The 19,038-nt window shown below is 39.3% G+C and overlaps 1 protein-coding gene across 1 annotated transcript in view; it reads left to right on the top strand.

Annotated features, from left to right (window-relative positions):
* MARCHF6 (membrane associated ring-CH-type finger 6) overlaps positions 1 to 19,038 on the top strand; it is an 80,493-nt gene that overhangs the window by 42,598 nt on the left and 18,857 nt on the right. The window contains exons 10-20 of the mRNA XM_070357718.1: positions 3,146 to 3,197; positions 4,924 to 4,982; positions 6,221 to 6,301; positions 6,750 to 6,818; positions 6,903 to 6,977; positions 7,941 to 8,075; positions 9,900 to 10,019; positions 10,984 to 11,084; positions 13,563 to 13,700; positions 14,615 to 14,819; positions 16,693 to 16,762. Coding sequence (XP_070213819.1) covers positions 3,146 to 3,197; positions 4,924 to 4,982; positions 6,221 to 6,301; positions 6,750 to 6,818; positions 6,903 to 6,977; positions 7,941 to 8,075; positions 9,900 to 10,019; positions 10,984 to 11,084; positions 13,563 to 13,700; positions 14,615 to 14,819; positions 16,693 to 16,762 — 1,105 coding nt within the window. The remainder of the gene's footprint in view (positions 1 to 3,145; positions 3,198 to 4,923; positions 4,983 to 6,220; positions 6,302 to 6,749; positions 6,819 to 6,902; positions 6,978 to 7,940; positions 8,076 to 9,899; positions 10,020 to 10,983; positions 11,085 to 13,562; positions 13,701 to 14,614; positions 14,820 to 16,692; positions 16,763 to 19,038) is intronic.

The following is a 19,038-nucleotide window of genomic DNA, read 5'->3' as shown; positions in this document are numbered from 1 at the left end:
CCCAAATAATTTCCCTCTGCCGTTCACAGTATTGGCCCTCCTCAAACTGCCTCTGGATGGAGCCGAATAGGAATTGAGCTCATAGCTTGAGGATTTGAGGAACTCTATCCGATAATAATTCTCAGATTAGTAAGAAGGTTATATTCGTGAGCTCCTATTCAAGGTTAGATCACAGTCAGTATCAGTTCAGTTCAGTCGCTCAGTCGTGTCAGTCTCTTTGCGACCTCATGAACTGCAGCACACCAGGACTCCCTGTCCATCACCAGCTCCAGGAGCCTACTCAAACTAATGTCCATTGAGTCGGTGATGCCATCCAACCATCTCATCCTCTGTCGTCCCCTTCTCCTCCTGCCCTCAATCTTTCCCAGCATCAGGGTCTTTTCCAATGAGTCAGCTCTTTGCATCAGGTGGCCAAAGTATTGGAGTTTCAGCTTCAACATCAGTCCTTCCAGTGAACACCTAGGACTGATGTCCTTTAGGATGGACTGGTTGGATCGCCTTGCAGTCCAAGGGACTCTCAAGAGTCTTCTCCAACACCACAGTTCAAAAGCATCAATTCTTAGGCGCTCAGCTTTCTTTATAGTCCAACTCTCACGTCCATACATGACTACTGGAAAAACCATAGCCTTGACTGGACAGACCTTTGTTGGCAAAGTAATGTCTCTGCTTTTTAATATGCTGTCTAGGTTGATCATAACTTTCCTTCCAAGGAGTAAGCGTCTTTTAATTTCATGGCTGCAGTCACCATCTGCAGTGATTTTGGAGCCCCCCAAAATAAAGTCAGCCACTGTTTCCATTGTTTCCCCATCTGTTTGCTGTGAAGTGATGGGACCAGATGCCATGATCTTAGTTTTTTTGAATGTTGAGCTTTAAGCCAACTTTTTCACTCTCCACTTTCACTTTCATCAACAGGCTCTTTTAGTTCTTCTTTACTTACTGCCATAAGGGTGGTGTCATCTGCATATCTGAGGTTATTGATATTTGTCGTGGCAATCTTGATTCCAGCTTGCTCTTCATCCAGCCCAGCGTTTCTCATGACATACTCTGCATATAAGTTAAATAAGTAGGGTGACAATATACAGCCTTGACGTACTCCTTTTCCTATTTGGAACCAGTCTCTTGTTCCATATCCGGTTCTGTTGCTTCCTGACCTGTATACAGGTTTCTCAAGAGGCAGGTCAGGTGGTCTTGTATTCCCATCTCTTGAAGAATTTTCCACAGTTTATTGTGATCCACACAGTCAAAGGCTTTGGCATAGTCAATAAAGCAGAAATAGATGTTTTTTGGAACTCTCTTGCCTTTTTGATGATCCAGCGGATGTTGGCAATTTGATCTCTGGTTCCTCTGCCTTTTCTAAAACCAGCTTGAACATCCGGAAGTTCATGGTTCATGTATTGCTGAAGCCTGGCTTGGAGAATTTTCAGCATTACTTTACTAGCGTGTGAGATGAGTGCAATTGTGCAGTAGTTTGAGCATTCTTTGGCATTACCTTTCTTTGGGACTGGAATGAAAACTGACCTTTTCCAGTCCTGTAGCCACTGCTGAGTTTTCCAAATTTGCTGACACGTTGAGTGCAACACTTTCACAGCATCATCTTTTAGGATTTGAAATAGCTCAACTGTGATTCCATCACCTCCACTAGCTTTGTTTGTAGTGATGCTTCCTAAAGCCCACTTGACTTCACATTCCAGGATGTCTGGCTCTAGGTGAGTGATCATACCATCATGATTAACTGGGTCGTGAAGGTCTTTTTTGTACAGTTCTTCTGTGTATTCTTGCTACCTTTTCTTAATATCTTCTGCTTCTGTCAGAGCTATACCACTTCTGTCCTTTATTGAGCCCATCTTTGCATGAAATATTACCTTGGTATCTCTGATTTTCTTGAAGAGATCCCTAGTCTTTCCCATTATATTGTTTTCCTCTGTTTCTTTGCAGTGATCACTGAGGAAGGCTTTCTTATCTCTCCTTGCTATTCTTTGCAACTCTGCATTCAGATGTTTATATCTTTCCTTTTCTCCTTTGCTTTTTGCTTCTCGTCTTTTCACAGCTATTTGTAAGGCCTCCCCAGACAGCCATTTTGCTTTTTTGCATTTCTTTTCCATGGGGATGGTCTTGATCCCTGTCTCCTGTACAGTGTCATGAACATCTGTCCATAGTTCACCAGGCACTCTATCTATCAGATCTAGGCCCTTAAATCTATTTCTCACTTCCACTGTATAATCATAAGGGATTATGATTCTATACAGTCAGTATAGAAGCTTGCTATTGTTTAGTCGCTCAGTCGTGTTTGACTCTTTTGTGACCCAATGTGCTGTAGCCCGCCAGGCTCCTCTGTCCATGGGATTTTCCAGGCAAGAATGCTAGAGTGGGTTGCCATTTCCTTTTCCAGGGAATCTTCCTGACTCACGAATCGAACCCATGTCTCCTGCATTGGCAGGCGGAGTCTTTTTCACTGAGCCACCTTTTGTCCTTTATTGCGTTTAGTTTCTCATAGATGAGAGACCTTAAAGAAGGCATAAAAACACACTGAACACTGAAAGAAGTGCTGTGCAGTTTATATTAATATGTTCAGAAATAACGTGGTTTTCAAATTTTTCTTTATTTGGATATTTTAGTGTTGTGATACAAGTGAAATCTGGTGTTTATGAGAATCTATACAGTTCATGGTATATTATTAATTTCTGAAGAGGAAGTGTTTATGGATTAATTTGATTTTTTTAATATGTGACATTAAGAACTTCGAGTTCTTTAGGTTTAGTTTTAGGAGCTACCTGGGGATTTCCAGGTGGTGCTAGGGGTAAAGAACCCACCTGATAATGCATGATATGTAAGAGTTGCATGTTCAAGCCCCATGTCGGGAAGATCCCCTGGAGGAGTGCATGGCAAGCCACTCCAGTTTTCTTGCCTGGAGAATCCATGGACAGAGGAGCCTGGCGGGCTATAGTCCATAGGGTCGCAAAGAGTTGGGCAGAACTGAGCAACTTAGCACACACACATGAGCTATCTAATGAAAAATGAAAAGTTGCATATAATTTCTGAATGAAATCTCAAGATTATAGTAAAAATTTCAATCTTCTTAAGTAAGTGAATTAAATGTAAATCCAATAGGAGATGAATATGTTTTATTAATCTTTTTTTTCTTTAGGAACATGTCTTTTGGGTGGTGTCTTTAAACACATTGTTCATTCTCGTTTTTGGTAAGTGGTGTTTTGCTTTTATTTATGATATTATGATAGGAGTTTAGTTTTCTTGGACCTTGTTACAGGTTTTGTTTTGTTTTAACCTTATATGAAATATAAGAATGGAATATTTGAATGGAATTTATATGGAGTATATGAAAGGAGTTTTAGATAGTCGTCTGGCATAGGAAGGCCCTAGGTATACAGATATTTTCTTTCCTAAGCAGCACTGACTGCTGTTACTGCCAGCTCTACTTCTGTTGGGCATTTCTGTGTCTCTTCTTGTAGCAGCTGGTTTCAGACTGACTTGAGAATACACAGTGTCCCACTTTTGAAATTAATTTTGTGCTGGTTATCTCTCTGTTCTTTCCTGTGGCAGAAGGTCTTGTTTTTAATCTGTTAAAAAGTCCTGACCAAGACCTTACCAGAGACCTTGGCTTGGGAGCTGTCGCAGAGCGAGATATGGGTTTGAGGAAAGACAGTGAACTTAGCCCGAGTGTCACTCCCCTCAGAACCAGATTCCAGTAATGCCATGACTTCCAAACACTTCACAGCTGTACCTGTGAGGTTTGTGTGACAGCACTGAGAGTTCCTCCAGTTGGGAGTCATGAGAGAAAGAAAGGCAGAATTCAGAGGTAGCTCACAGGTTTTTCTGCTTTGGGGGAAGATAGTGAAACTGAGTCAAGTAACTAAGGTTCCTCCAGCAGTTCTTCAAGGTGGAGTCTGATAGACTTGGGTCATTGGTTAGACCGTGTTTCGGGTCTCCCAGAGAGAGACTGCAGGCTGCAGACTGACCTTAGAATCCTCTTAGTGCCTCACCATCTGCCCCTTTCTAATTGCTTCTTGATGACGTCTGCTACCTTGCTCCTTTGTCTCTGTATTTCCTCTAAACTGGAAGTTAGATCTAAGACCCAATTTCATTCAGGGTCAATACTTGTAGGACAAAACCTTCACTAGTCATACGTTGCCTGATAATACATGTCAGGAGGTACCTGATGTTCGGTTCTCCACCTTTGTCTTTGGTTCAGGTCATGGTATCTTGAAGCCATTATTATTAGGTTTCATGTTTCCCTTTAACCACCAGAGAGTAATCTGTGGGAGGTGGTATTTTAGTATCATGCAAATATCTAGTGTTCCATCAACTTTTTACCTAGTAATTTTATTAGCCATTGATATTTGCCTGGATTAATTGATTTTTATTAGGCATTGCAAAATGGTAATTTTCAAATTTTAAACATTCATTGGCTGGTTTTCCTATGAAGAAAAGCTTGTTCTTACCAGTTGGAACCATTTAGTTAATCTGAAGCACCAGGTCGGATGTGCAGTTCTTTCCCTTTAATTATTAGCACAAACTGCTTTCCTTGCTGATAAAAATGTTTTGTGTTATGTTGCTTTTTTTCCTCTTGTGGTTTTTGGCACTCCCTTTTTTGAATATTATGAACTCATGCGTTTGTATATATTCTGTATTTTCTTTAGTTTTAGGGTTCTTTTTGACGCTCATAGCTTCTTCTCTTTGGCCTGTGAGACCCTTTTCACAATGGATCTTGTGTCCTTTCAACATGAGCTTATTAGAGCTTGATAACTTTTTTGTTCTCTGGTTCTAGAGAATACCACAGGCAGTACATTTTTGGTTCTGGGATCTTTCATTTCTCTAAGAAGCCTTTGTTCCTTTTAGTGGGGTTGGTACTAGGAGTGTTCATTGTTTTGATTTTGAAGTTTTCATTGAGTTTTTCCCCCCTTTTAGCATTTTGCCCTTACCACATCGGTCACTTTTCCCTTGTTGGTTTGGGATTTGAAGAACACGTGAGTATGATACTTTTACAAACTTAATTTCAGTAATTAAACCCCAAATTTAATGTCTGTTGAGTAAGTAATAATATTGTAAAGAGTTACTTCATTCCTGTCTGCCTTACATGAAGGAGTAGTTATCCAGCACCACCTTGTTCACATCTTGAGCCAAAAGCGGCTCAAGACATAGAAATGCTGGGAGGTGTGGAAGGTGTTCTCTGAACCTCGTGAGGCATAGTCTTCCTCCCTGTGGGGCAGGCGGGAGACACACCGTGGGGAAGCTTTCTTACAGACTGACCTTTCACCTGACCACTGGCTTGTGAGCTCTGTTCTCTCCCTTTTCCTGAGTTGCCTCATAGTGAATTTAGAAAGGTAACGAGATATTAATCAGTTTTTTAAAATGTTGATATGTGTCAGAATGACGAACTGTATTATCTTCTAAATAGTTTGCTCTAATTTTGACATTTATGGTTATTTTCCAGAGGTAGATAAATATTGGGATGCACAACTACTATTTTCGGCAGGGGGGTCCCCAGAAAGAGTTAGTTCTTTAAGGACAGCTAGCGTAGTTGGAACATTCTGGTCCATTTGTGTGTGTGAATCCTGAGAGATCACATTCTGAAGTTTCCGAAATGGCAAAGAGACATGTTTTGGTATTTAAATACACCTCTCCAGATTCTCACTAGATGAATGCGAGAACTTGAAAAGTCAGATAAATACTTTGATATATTTTAATAGCACTTGCTGTGTGAAACTCAGGAACCAAAAGGTGAGCAGTGTTTGTCAGGATCCAAGCTCTTGCTCTTTGTAAGCTGAGAATGAAACAGATTTAGAGAGCAAAGAAACCTGGAACCGTGGCGGTAGGAGAGAAAGTGGCTTGGTTGCACGTGGCCAGTGAATAGCCCAGGCCGTGTGCTGCTGCTTTCAGCACTCAGCCTTTAGCAGGTCCACTTCAGCGTGGACTAGAGTGCAGACTGTTACAGCTTCTTCTTATTTTTGTAAAATTTAATTCACTGTACTCTGATTTTGTCTGCTTGAGCAAAGTGTTACTCTTTAATTTCTCCTCATCTTTTTGTAGTAAATCCCAGTCAGTGGAAGAATCCGGTTTGCTGAGTTGTCATCCAGAGGGGATTTTATGGACGTTTGCTAGTTATAGGGAATTATATAGTCAACTTGGATTGTTTAATAAACATTTTTTAACGGATATAGGCCATGTAGTAAAATTAATATTTTATGTATTTTCTTTTGTCTAGGTCCAAGCATCTCATTTTGAAGGCCTAATCACAACCATAGTTGGGTATATACTTTTAGCAATAACATTGATAATTTGTCATGTATCCTTTAATGAACCAGGTTGGTGTTCAGTGATGTTATTATTATTAATCCAAGAGTTGTTCTTATTAATGAAAACTATTTTTCTCCACTAGTCCTTTTTAGTAGAAATTGTGGGTATTTGTAGTGAGGATGAGAGCAGAAAAAATATGAGATAAATTAATTCTGTCTGTCAGATAGTACTGAGTGTTGCCTAGTTACCTGTTTCATTGTGTCTTTATCATTTTTAAATAAAAATTTTTTTTTTTGGTTGGAGTATAGTTGATTTACATGTGTTTTACAGCAAACTGATTCAGTTATACGTATATATGCATTATTTTTGAAAATAATTCTTTTCCATTATGATTTATCATAGGATATTAAATGTTTCTCTGTGCTCTACAGTAGGACCTTGCTGTTTATCTGTATCTTTTCTTAAATGTTCAGTTTTTCCTTGACGACATGCTGTAGGGGTTGGCAACTCTTGTTAAATTTCATAGGTCTCGTCGCTTGCTGGGAGTCTGCTATATTGTTGTGAAGGTAATTAATTCCTTTTTATAAATTGAGACTGGAAATGCTTTCTCCCCATTTAGGTGATATTGATGACCTTTATTTTTACTTAAGGTCTCTTTGTTAGTGGTGGTAGAAATTGGAGTTTTCCCTCTCATTTGTGGCTGGTGGCTGGATATCTGTTCCTTGGTGAGTTTATTTTTCATTATCTAATACAATCGAATAATTTAAAAGCTTTTTAAAAAGTCTTTAGAATGGGTTCCTTTTACTGGAAAGCCAATATTTGATGATAATTTTTTTTTTTTTGAGAATGTATCATCGTAGATTCTCAATGTTGCTAATTTTTCCTGAGTACCTGATTTTTGTGAGGTTTTGTACACATTTTTGATGTTCGAGTGTTTTGACTGGAACCTTTCTAATAATTAGTGAAGAACTTTCTTAACTCTTCTCACTTTTATAAAGATGCCAAGATGTTATAAACGTAAAAAGAGTAAATCAAAGGAGTTCCCTGGTGGTCTGCTGGTTAGGACTCAGCGCTTTTACTGCTTATGGTCCAGGTTCAGCCCCTGGTTGGGAAAACCTCAGAGAAAGAAAAAAGGGGAAAAAAAAAAAAAAGCAGTCTTATAAGAAGACTAACTTTATAGTAGTAAATTCAACCCTAACCATTTGTTTTAACTAAGATGCTCAGTCTTGATTAAAATCTTTAATGGCTGTCAGTGATAATCAGTTTCTTCTCAAAAAATATTTAAATATAGAAAAGCTGCCTTTTCTGAGGTGACATTTTCTCTCATACCATAGTATTAAAACCCACCATTAATTTAGATCTGTAACCAAGAAAAGAAGGTATTATGGTAACATAAATGTTTCTTTCACAATGGCAGTATTGGTAAAGTTCTTATTCACAAATTGGTCTGTCAATATTGCCTCTTTTAAAATTTTCAAAATGTCATGTATGTCTTTGAAATAGCATCCAACCCTAATATTGTTTGTATTTCTGTGATACTATGAAATAAATGCCTTTAAGGGAACAGTAATCCTAGAAACATCAGAACTTACATGTATGGTGATTCATTCACTTCCTAGAATGTGAAGATGTTAATTCAACAGAGGTAAGTGGTACAGATCTCTCTCACCTGTTCTGTCTTGATTTAGGAAATGTTTGACGCTACTCTGAAAGATCGGGAGCTGAGCTTTCAGTCGGCCCCAGGCACTACCATGTTCCTGCACTGGCTGGTGGGAATGGTGTATGTGTTCTACTTTGCCTCCTTCATTCTGTTACTGAGAGAGGTAAGCTCCACGGGAAGTGCCAACATTGCACATTCATGGAAAGGACTTCTGCTTTAACCACATGGCATGCCTTAAAGGCTATGATGATTTCCTAGCTAAGTCTTTTTCTCTTTTTCTTTATTCTGAGAGGGAATAGCTATAGACTAGTTTGGCTCAATTGCTTTAAACCATTTTTTAGGTAATTGGTCTCAAAAACTGGCAAGTTTTATTATTTCCATCAGTTTGAAATATGAGTAGAGTGAGGGGAAAAGTTAAATAAAAGCACATGTTTTACTTGGTATGTATTTTAACCATCCTCAAATATGTGTTCTTGGACTTTTTAATGTGATATGAGCCTGTTCTGGATTTCATTCAAGGACATGCTAGAAATTCCCAAAGGGTATGGTTTCACAGGATCAGATATATACAATGGTCTTGAAGCCGTTAATACTTCTTAAGTATAGTGTTATAGAGGGCCTCCTTTATGATTCTGGTTCAGTCGCCAGATGGGAAGTTTTACTAATCCTGTTTTCAGAATACGGTCCTTACTGATGTGAAGACAGTAAAACAGTGTGAGTATTTGACTAGGATGCATCTCATGCTTAGTCATCTGGTGCAAAAGGAAGTGTGAGACTTGAGTAGTTGTAATAAATGTACTTTTTGCTCTGAATTCTTTCCCCAAATAGTACTGTACACTTACTCTGTGCCAGCCTCTGTGCTGTATGCTGGGGTAATCGTGAGAAACAAGGACAGTGTCTACTCAGTGTTACATTCTGGGAAGGAATACAGCCATGGAACAAATCCGCTTACTCTATGAGAGCAGTGTGGAGAAGTGGGGCTGAAGGAGCAGGCTGGCGACTAGTCCAGTGTGAATGGAATACTAACACACAAAGGTTTAAAGCTGTTCATGATTACTCTGCTCTTCTGAGAGATTTGAGGAGCTAGGGATGAGGTGGGGTCCAAAATATTCTCCTGAAACATAAGAGTATAAGTTCAGTAAATTCTGTTTGCAAATAAAGCCTGTATTCTTGTTTTGAAACTAGTGATTAAAACTAAGTGTATTTTTCAAATTGTAATTTTATGTGACCTCTAAATTACATTGTTCATTGATAAAATATTTTATACTGAATTTTTTCATTTTATCAATGTGGTAGTTTTTTGTTGATACAGAATCCTAGTATTTTGGAGTTAGATGGAAACTTAAAGGTCATGTGTAATAACTGCTTTGTTTGGAAGATGGAAAAATAGAATTTGGGCAGATGAGAGACTTTACACAGGGCAGCTCAGTGAGTTTGGGCCACCCAGAACTAACCCTCAGGCTCATCCATTGCCCCATCACCTACAACCTCTAGAGTTGATGCTTTCTCCTGAGCCAGCGAAAAAGATGTAATAGGTAGTCACTTAAGATACTGAGAAGCGAAGGGGTTTCTTAATTAAGGTAAGTCTTCTTGGAAAGTGTAAGACTGAAATCACATCTTTTGTTTAGGATAATTATAAATTATAACCAAATTCTTCCCAGATTATACAATATAGTTATAATTTTTCTAAAAATACTAATTTTTATAAAAATACTTATTGTTCATCTTGGAGGTCTAGATTTCTTGACAAATTATACTTAGTAAATTTTTTCCATTGAATGGTTAAAAGCATCAGAGAACATCAGGCACAGGATAGTTTTAATTCTGATATAGGAACTTCTTTTCCAAGTAGAGTAACATGAATTTTCTAGGGCCAATTTTTTAAGATGCTAAAATAATTTTAAAAGCTTCTCTGTTAATGTTTTAGCTCATATGCAGAAGCGGAAGACATTGATGGATATTTATAGCATTTGAAATAAATTTTCAGGTACTTCGACCTGGTGTTTTATGGTTTCTAAGGAATTTGAATGATCCAGATTTTAATCCAGTACAAGAAATGATTCACTTGCCTATTTATAGGCATCTTCGAAGATTTATTTTGTCAGTGGTAAGTGTATTTTTTTTTTTTATTGATTTTGAAGTAAAATGGGCTACCCTTGAGTTTTTTTGTTTTTTGGTCAGAAGGACTGGTAGAGTGGATTGAATAATTTAGGTTTATCTACGCCTGTGGAAGTTGGTTATCAAATACTTATTTTGTTGGTTACTTTGATAAAATAAAATGTTAGTAAACAAAAATGCCTTTTAGTTCTTTAGAAGTATAATTAATTGCCAAATTATGGGTTTCAGAATTATATTTAATGTGCATTTAAGCAATAGAGACTTGTTAATAGCTTCTAAATTAAACTCTTGGGACTTCCCAAGTGGTGCTGTGGTAAGGTATCCACCTGCCGATGCAGGAGATGCCAGAGATGTGGGTTCAATCCCTGGGTCAGGAAGATCTCCTGGAGGAGGGCATGACAATTCACTGCAGTATTCTTGACTGGAAAATTCCATAGACAGAGGAGCCTGGCTGGCTGTGTAGTCCATGGGTTTGCAGAGAGTCAGACACAGCTAAGTGACTGAGCACAGCACATTAAACTCTTAATAGAACCATCTCAAAATTTCTTCCCTGGGTGGAAAAAGAAATTGCCTAGTTAAATCTTAAGTTTTTCCAAGATAAAATTCTAAAAGCAATATTGTGTGCCCTTTGGAAACTTGTGCCATTAGTATGGGTTCTCTCTTATTGTCACTGGTGATTTATTATGAGACAGTTCTGATCCTTCATTGTGAGTTTCTAGCTCTCTTTTCATATACCATGCTATGGTTATCCTTTGTGGCTCCTGTCTGAGCCCTTGTGTCCTAGAGAGAGAGGAGCAGCTGTCCTAGGAACGCGTCTTCACACAGAGTGACCCAGGTGTAGTGTGTTGAGTGAGAACACTCAGTGCCCTGGGCATACGTCTACCTAAACAGGAGTCTGCCATCTCTCACGGATGGTGACAGTGGTGCCCGGCCTGCCCTTTCTCTTGTTGCAGATTGTCTTCGGCTCCATCGTACTCCTAATGCTGTGGCTGCCTATACGGATAATCAAGAGTCTGCTGCCTCATTTTCTTCCATACAACGTCATGCTCTATAGGTAAGTTTTTGACATTTGGAAGCTTTACTAATTAAAAGTCTGTTAGGGATTTGATACTCAGAGTACATACATTTAATAAAACATTTCATTTCTCACAGATGTTAACAGTCATCTGATAACTAAATTTTTCCATATGAACATTAGCAGTTATATTTTCCAAAGAAAGACTTTTTTCTGCAAATACAGTGTGCCTTTGTTTAGCATCAAAATGTTAGCATTCCTAATGAGAGATACTTAGTAATGTCATCTTTATATGAAAAGCATTACATCATAGATAAGGTAGCCATAGTTAAACATGTAATTACAGATGAAGATAGGATCTAGGGCTTATAAATAGAAAAATATTATTTTGATTTAAAGACTAAAGTAACCTGGAAACCTAGTCTCCTACATTCCCTTCTTCAGTGATTTGTATCTTCTCTTCAATCATCTAAATATGCCAGGCAAATTGAATTTCTTCCTCAGATTTACTTGTAATTGTCTTTAAATCTTGTCAGTTCTAATTCTTTATGATCTCTTATATAAATCAATATGATATACCACTTAGTATTTTAGGCCTTTTTCTTTTTCTCCATTTATAATCCATCTGTAACAAATCTGCCTCTTCCTCCATAATATGCATAGTAATATCTGGGTAGTTTAGAATGACATACAAGGCTTGGCATAATCTCACACTGCGTTTTGAGCATCTTGTCCAGTATCGTCTGACTGGAATTCTACTCCACAGCCCCATGCAGCCTCCATTGAGTCTGCCCATAAAGGCCTAGCTGTTCCTGGTCTTTCCCTCTCTGTTTGTAGTGACCTTCTGCAAGCTTTTGCTGTTTCTCCTCAGAATCTAAATTGAGGTTTTATTCTCTTGAGTTTTTTGCTATCTAGAGTAAGTTACCTCCCCGTCCTTGTATGTTTCAGTGGTTGTAGGGAGAACCAGGAAGCACAGTTGGTTTTATGTATTGTTGAAATAGTCCCATTTTGGTACTCGATTATACCTAGAAGTTTAATGGAGATTTTGTAGCAGTGTTTAGTGCATTCTTACATTCAGCAAGATTGAAGGCCCATCATGTACTAGGTGCTTCTCTGTGTACAAGGGATGTAACAGTGAACAAGTCAGAATCAAGAAAAATCTGTGTCCTTCTGGACTTGTTTTTCAGTGGGGGAGACAGCCAATAAAATAGGTAAAATATGTGATATGTCAGAGAATCATAAGTGCTGTGGGAAAAAATGAACAAAGAAGTGACTAGTGAGGCCCTGAGGTGACAGTTGAGGAGGCCCTGAGGAGGTGACAAGGGAGTGAGCCACATGAATCTCTGAAGGCAAAGGGCCCTTTGCAGCCGGGCAGGCATGTGCTGCGTCATTGAGTTTGGGTTGAGGAGCAGCCGGAGGCCAGTTTGGCTGCAGTGAAAGAAGGAGAAAAGTAGTTGGCTGTGGGTCAGAGAGGTGGTGGGAAGCTGGGTCCTACAGAGCCTTGTAAGCCACGGTAAGCACTTCGGCTTCAAGTGATTTGAGGGGTGGGGGTTTTGGAGAGGTTGAGCAGAGAGAGGAGTGATCTGACATAGGTTTCCCGGGATCAGTCTGGGTACTGTGATGAGAAGAGCCAGGGTTGGGATGGCCACGGCAGAAGCAGGAAGCCAGCCAGGAGGGTAGTGGCACATCCTGGTGAGAGGTGAGGGTAGCTGAGATGGAGGAAGTGGCTGTGGAGTCAGGAGAGGTGGTTTGATTTAGGGTACGATTAGGGTACAGTCTGTAGGATTCTCTGGGTGTTTGAATGAAGGGTGAAGAACTTAGGCAGCGAAGGATCTAAATTTCTGTCCTGAGCACCTGAAAGGGTGGAGTTGCCATTTACTAAGAAGAGGAAGATTGTGGAGGAGCAGGGTTTAAGGAGGAGTGGGAATTTGATACTGAACACGATCAATTTAAGGTGTCTTGGGTGTTCTGTGAAACATTGGGTTGGCTCTTTGGGTATGTAAGTTAAGGATTAGGGCAGATGTCTGATAGTACATGGAAGTTTACAGAAACTTGCTGTCTTAAGCCACAGGAGGTTGCGTGCATCCAAAGAGCACATGCAGATGAGAATAGAGAGATCAGGGGAGCCTTTCATTGTGTCCAAGTCAGGGAAATGAGGAGGAACCAACACGCCTTGGCGAGGTGTCCATGGAGAAAATGTTCTGAGGAGCGCAGAGTGGCCAGTGGTGTAATACACTACTAATATTGCACGTGAGTTGAGGACCAGGACCTGCTCGTCATTCTAACAACACGACGGTCATGGCAGTCTTTATCAGGAACAGTTTTGGTGATGTTTGAGGGAGATGCCTTGTTGTCTTCAACTGAGAGTGGATGTGAGGTGATAAAGGCAGTAAGTTCATGTGACTCTTCAAGGAGTTTTACCATCATTCCATTAAATGTTTAATATGGTACAGGGTGGGGGTGACAATGGAAAATTGAATCCACATTGTGAATTATGGCTTTTTGTAATTGTCTTAGTGATGCTCCAGTGAGTGAACTGTCCCTTGAGCTGCTTCTGCTTCAGGTTGTCTTACCAGCGTTACTCGAACAGGGACACACGCGGCAGTGGCTGAAGGGACTGGTGCGAGCCTGGACTGTCACTGCTGGATACTTGCTGTAAGTACGGCAGGTACCTCGTAGGCATATCATTTGTTATCGTTTAATAACCGTTTTGAAAAAGCATGCCCCACTCAGGAAGAGTTAGTTTTAATAAGAGACATTTTGATGATATCTGCAAGTGTATATAATACTTATTAAAACTTTTCTCATCATTGCTATCCTTTTAAGGAGAATGTATACATGTTTTGGGAGGCTTCCAAGGTGGGTCAGTGTTAAAAATCACCTGCCATGCACACTTACTGGATTATAGTCAAGTGTAAACATAAGTTTTATATACACTCAGAAACCACAAGTCTTGACCCCTTTACTGCAGTGTTGGCTTTGTTGTGGTGTCCCGAGCTAGACCCACAGTACCTCCAGGGGATGCCCGTGTGCATCCAAGGTTCCACTTGAACATGTGTCCTTCTCTGATGGCTCAGTGCCTGCCATGCCTCCTCCCTCCCCATCTCATTTGTGGCTTGGAGGTTTTAGTTGAGCTGCATGTCATAGCAGACACGGTAGTTATCTATAGTGAAAAGAGAAATTGATACTTTTTTCCCTAAAATTCTTCACATAGGGTATCTTGTATATTGTACACTTTGAGTATCTTGTATATTGTACACTTTTTTTTTTTCCAGTTACTGATTTTTCTCAGATGTTGGCTGAAGAAAACATAAAATAGATCGAATTTATGGGGTATTCTGTATGTTAATTAACTTTACATTTGGAAGGGTTTCATTTAAAGCAGGCAGCAACATTTAGAGCAGATTAAGGTAATGGTAATGCTCTGCATAGATTCTACTTAGACCTTTTCTTCCCTAAGTAATAATTATTAAGGGTCACCAATAATTATAATAATTATTATTAAAGACAGTGTCATATCTGCTGTTTTATTCTGAGTGAGAATTTTCACTGATGCAATTTTTACACAGGGATCTTCATTCCTACTTGTTGGGAGACCAGGAAGAAAATGAGAACAGTGCAAACCAACAGGTTAACAATAACCAGCATGCTCGAAATAACAACGCTATTCCCGTGGTAGGGGAAGGCCTGCACGCAGCCCACCAAGCCATACTCCAGCAGGGCGGGCCTGTTGGCTTTCAGCCTTACCGCCGGCCTTTAAATTTTCCACTCAGGGTAGGTACTGTACAGACTTAACAGAAGATCTTTCAGATTTCTGTTGAGAGCTTTTGCTGCTGTTATTGGTGCTGTTAGTATAGAGTCCTTGGTATAAACACATCTTACAGTCTTCTGAGGAGAACCTACCTTTCACTCCTCTCATTCTACAACACGTTATGTATGTAAATGTCAGGTAAGTTTATCAAATTAGACGTGGGCCATGGAGTTGGGCTTCCATGTGCCATTGGCCCCTGCCATTTGTAAGGAACAAGAAGACCCTAGATCAAATAAGAAATTAACATTCTTGATTCATATCCGTCAGGAACTGGAATCTGCATTTTAGAGTTTTTCTCTCTTTAATCCTTGCAGTATTAATCCCAGTGCTCCAAGGAATGAGTAGTAATCTTTTATTTATATCTGATAAAACTGAAGACCAGATTGGTTAAGGAAGTGCCTGCCAAGGTCACCAAGACCTTCCTCCAGATGCTACCAAAACTAATCCTTCAGGGGTCTCCAGGGACCTTCAGGGTGTTAAATTCAATGGTCAGGTCTTAGTCCTCACCTCACTTGCTATATTACTAGCATGTTACATGATTGCCCACTTCTTGTTCCACAAAACACTTTTTTGGAAGTTGTTCAAGAAGCTTCATGGAGGAGTCGATACTTTTAAATCTTTAAAGTTAGGAGATCAAGCAGATTTAAAAAAGCAGGTGGGAAAAGGCATTCCAGGCCTGTTGTCAGGATAGGAGGCACGTTAAGATGTATGGACCTGCAGGGAAGTGAACGGATGGAGTTGAGGCAGGAGGTGTAGGCGAACTGCCAGAGATGGAGGAGCTGTGAGAAACGAGGCTCTTCAGTTGCCAAAGATCCTTTCCTAACCAGATGGTACTTTGTGGTCCAGATTAGAGAGAGGACTACCACGGGGTCTGTCAGGCAGGCAGTGGAAGCTGACCGAGTCTCCATGCCTGGTCGTGCAGTGTTATCGCCGGTGCTTGCCGTCTCCCTGCCAGAGCCTTGCCCTCAGGGCCTGGTTGGGTCCCGGCCGGAAGCACTCTTTATCTTTCTGTCCAGGATGGCCACTTCCTTCTTGCCTCAGCGTGTTTCCTTTCTGTCTACACTTTTCCATATAGGAGCCACCAGCTATAGCTATGATGATTGTTTACTTTTAAACTTAATTAAAAATAAATACCACTTGTAGACATGTGGTAAATTATCTTGAATGGTGGGTATTCCTTCACAGCATATATGTGTGTGAGATCACATTGAACACTTTAAATATATTATTAATATAGTTTAATTTGTCATTTATATCAATTAAGCTGAAAAAGTAAAAAATAAAATTCTTGTAGACATACTCTAAGTACCTAGAATTTTAAATTCCGGCATTCATTCGCACTGATCCCCGGTGAAGTGCTGGGTGGCCTCATGTACCCGTAGCTCCTGTGTCCAGCAGTGCAGGTGTAGACATCTCCATCATCAGAGTGTTCTGATTGGATGGCATTGTTAGACAGTAAGCTTTCTTTTCATGAAAAGTTGTTTTTGAGAATTTGATAAAAATAAGTGACTATTTTTAGTTTTAATTAATAGTGAGGGAAAATGTAAGTTGATCGTGTTTTATCTTTGTGCTCTCTGATTTAAAATATGTTTGCTTGTTATTTGCTGATGTATCTGATTATATGAAAGTGGAAGCAATTTCCTTTTAGCCAGAGTTATAGTTAATATTATCTAAAATGAAAATTTCCTTTTTATGTAAAATGGAAGGAGTCCTGAAAATACCAGTATAGACAGTTTGTTTTTACTGAGAGAATTGTGTTGATTCTTTGAGTGGTGTCCTAAAATACATTGAGCACATGTGACTACTGTTTATGCACTGCTGTGTTTTGCCTTGCAGATATTTTTGTTGATTGTCTTCATGTGTATAACCTTACTGATTGCCAGCCTCATCTGCCTTACTCTACCAGGTATGAGCTTATCCTAGCTCTCTGCTAATGACATCATGAAAAGATGCTACGTTTTAACAGGGTATATTTTGCTGAGATGTGATCTTTTCATCAAATATAAACTTGAAGCACTTTTCCCTTCATTTTTATTGAATGTGGGGTACATGGGGACAGAGTTGAAAGTCACAAAGTATCAGAAGCAGCTCATTGCCCCCCAGCCTCCTTGTTAGTGCTTCATAGCAGCAAGAAAATCCTAAATCATACTGATGTGTTAGTCACTTAAATCATCACTAAGTGGAAGATAAGACTTTTCAGGTCTTAATCAAGTATGCAAATGTATAGTGAGCTAGTGTCTTGATTATAGCACTCAATATAACTTTATAAATCAGATTTACCTTAAATACTTGATTTTTTTCCCATGTGGGCTAAGGCTGAGGAGGAGCAACTAGTTAATTTCAAGTGAGGTTTCTTAAAAAAATTATTTTCTGATTTGTGTAAGAGTTGTGATTTACCTTAAACTGGTAAAAATAAAGTTGTTTAAAATTTTGTTTTATTTTTAACTGTTTTTTCACTGATTTTTGACTGTTAAAACTTTGCTCCTGAGTTCACTACTCAGATCTCAGCTGTTAAAATGACAAAGCCTAGTTAACCATTGCTAAGTCACTTGAGTGTGTCTGACTCTTTGCAACCCTATGAACTGTAGCCTGCCAGGCTCCTCTGTCCAAGGGATTTTTCCAGGCAAGAATACTGGAGTGGGTTGCCATGCCCTCCTCCAGGGGATCTTCCTGACCCAGGGATCAAACCCACGTCTCTTATGTCTTCTACGTTGGCAGATGGGTTCTTTACCACTAGTGCCACCTGGGAAGGTGCAGTGAAATAAACATATTTTTGAGAAAACTTAAGTTTTTGAACTTTGGACAGCTTTGTGGGTTTTATGTTCCATTTTCGTTTTTATCAGAAATATTAAAAAGTTAACAAAGGAAAGAAATCCAGTTTTATTACTTGAATTTGGCAATACAAGTACTTTAATCTCGTTAAAGATTGTTAAATAAATACTTCCCTGTTAATCCAGTCCCAGCATCTGGGGGAAGGAATGCAGCTGTGTTTAATTATAGAAATACTTGTCATAGTACACATTTAAGGTGGTAAGGATGCTGTTTTCCCATAGGTTACCTTCCTATAGCTACATTTTAACTAATGTTAAGTTACTACAAACTAGAAACTAATCTGACCTCTCAAAAACACTTTAGAAGTATGTGAAGTACAGAATTAAAAGAGGGCTTTAAATTTTTTAAAACCAGCCAACCAAAACAGAACTAAAACTTTGGAGTAAAAATCAGTTCAGTTCAGTCACTCAGTCATGTCCAACTCTTTGCGACCCCATCAACTGCAGCACGCCAGGCTTCTCTGTCCATCACCAACTCCCAGAACTTGCTCAAACTGATGTCCGCCAAATCGGTGATGCCATCCAACCATCTCATCCTCTGTCTTTCCCTGCTCCTGCCTTCAATCTTTCCCAGCATCAGGGTCTTTTCCAGTGAGTCAGTTTTTCACATCAGGTAGCCAAAGTATTGGACCTTTGGCATCAGTCCTTCCAGTGAACATTCAGGACTGATTTCCTCTAGGATTGACTGGTTTAATCTCCTTGCTGGAGTAGAAATACATATACATATAGAATGCTTGACATTTTTACAGAATTATCAGTGATACTTTTAAAGCTTTAACAAGCATATATGTTTATTTCATGTGACATTTGCATGTGTTTGTCTTTAAAAATTACTTATCTTCATACCCAAGCTGTTTTGTGATATTGCAAAGAAGTCTGTAATATTATCAGCATTATGGCCTATAAACTTGACTGTTGAGGTGGTTTGATTGGGATTGGAGACAATGTGGGTCAGTGATCAAGAGCATGATCTTGGTCATGTAAACGTGAGTTCACCTTCAGCCACCACCCTTGTGTGCCCTTGGTTGGGGCCTCGGTTTCTCAGTTTTCAGAATGGAGGGTCGTTACTACTTGGCAGGGTTGTTGGCTAGATTATCGAGAAAATGTATGGAAAAGTTCAACCCTTTTAGACATTCAAAAATAACACATAAGTTTAAACAAAACAAAACAGATAACTACTGTGTCAAGGAGAAAGGGACACTGGAAATGGGGTCTTGGTCTTCTCTCCAGCCTTATTAAGGAGTAACCATGTGAAGAAATTATATAAATGATCTTGCCTGATAGATTTTTGTGGGTACATTGTGGAATTTATTTGTAATAGCTCTTTGTTTGAGGCCATCCCTTAGACAAC

The sequence above is a fragment of the Bos mutus genome, chromosome 20 (assembly GCF_027580195.1).
Source record: "Bos mutus isolate GX-2022 chromosome 20, NWIPB_WYAK_1.1, whole genome shotgun sequence".
NCBI classification, from domain to species: domain Eukaryota; kingdom Metazoa; phylum Chordata; class Mammalia; order Artiodactyla; family Bovidae; genus Bos; species Bos mutus.
This window is presented reverse-complemented; position numbering and strand designations above follow the sequence as displayed.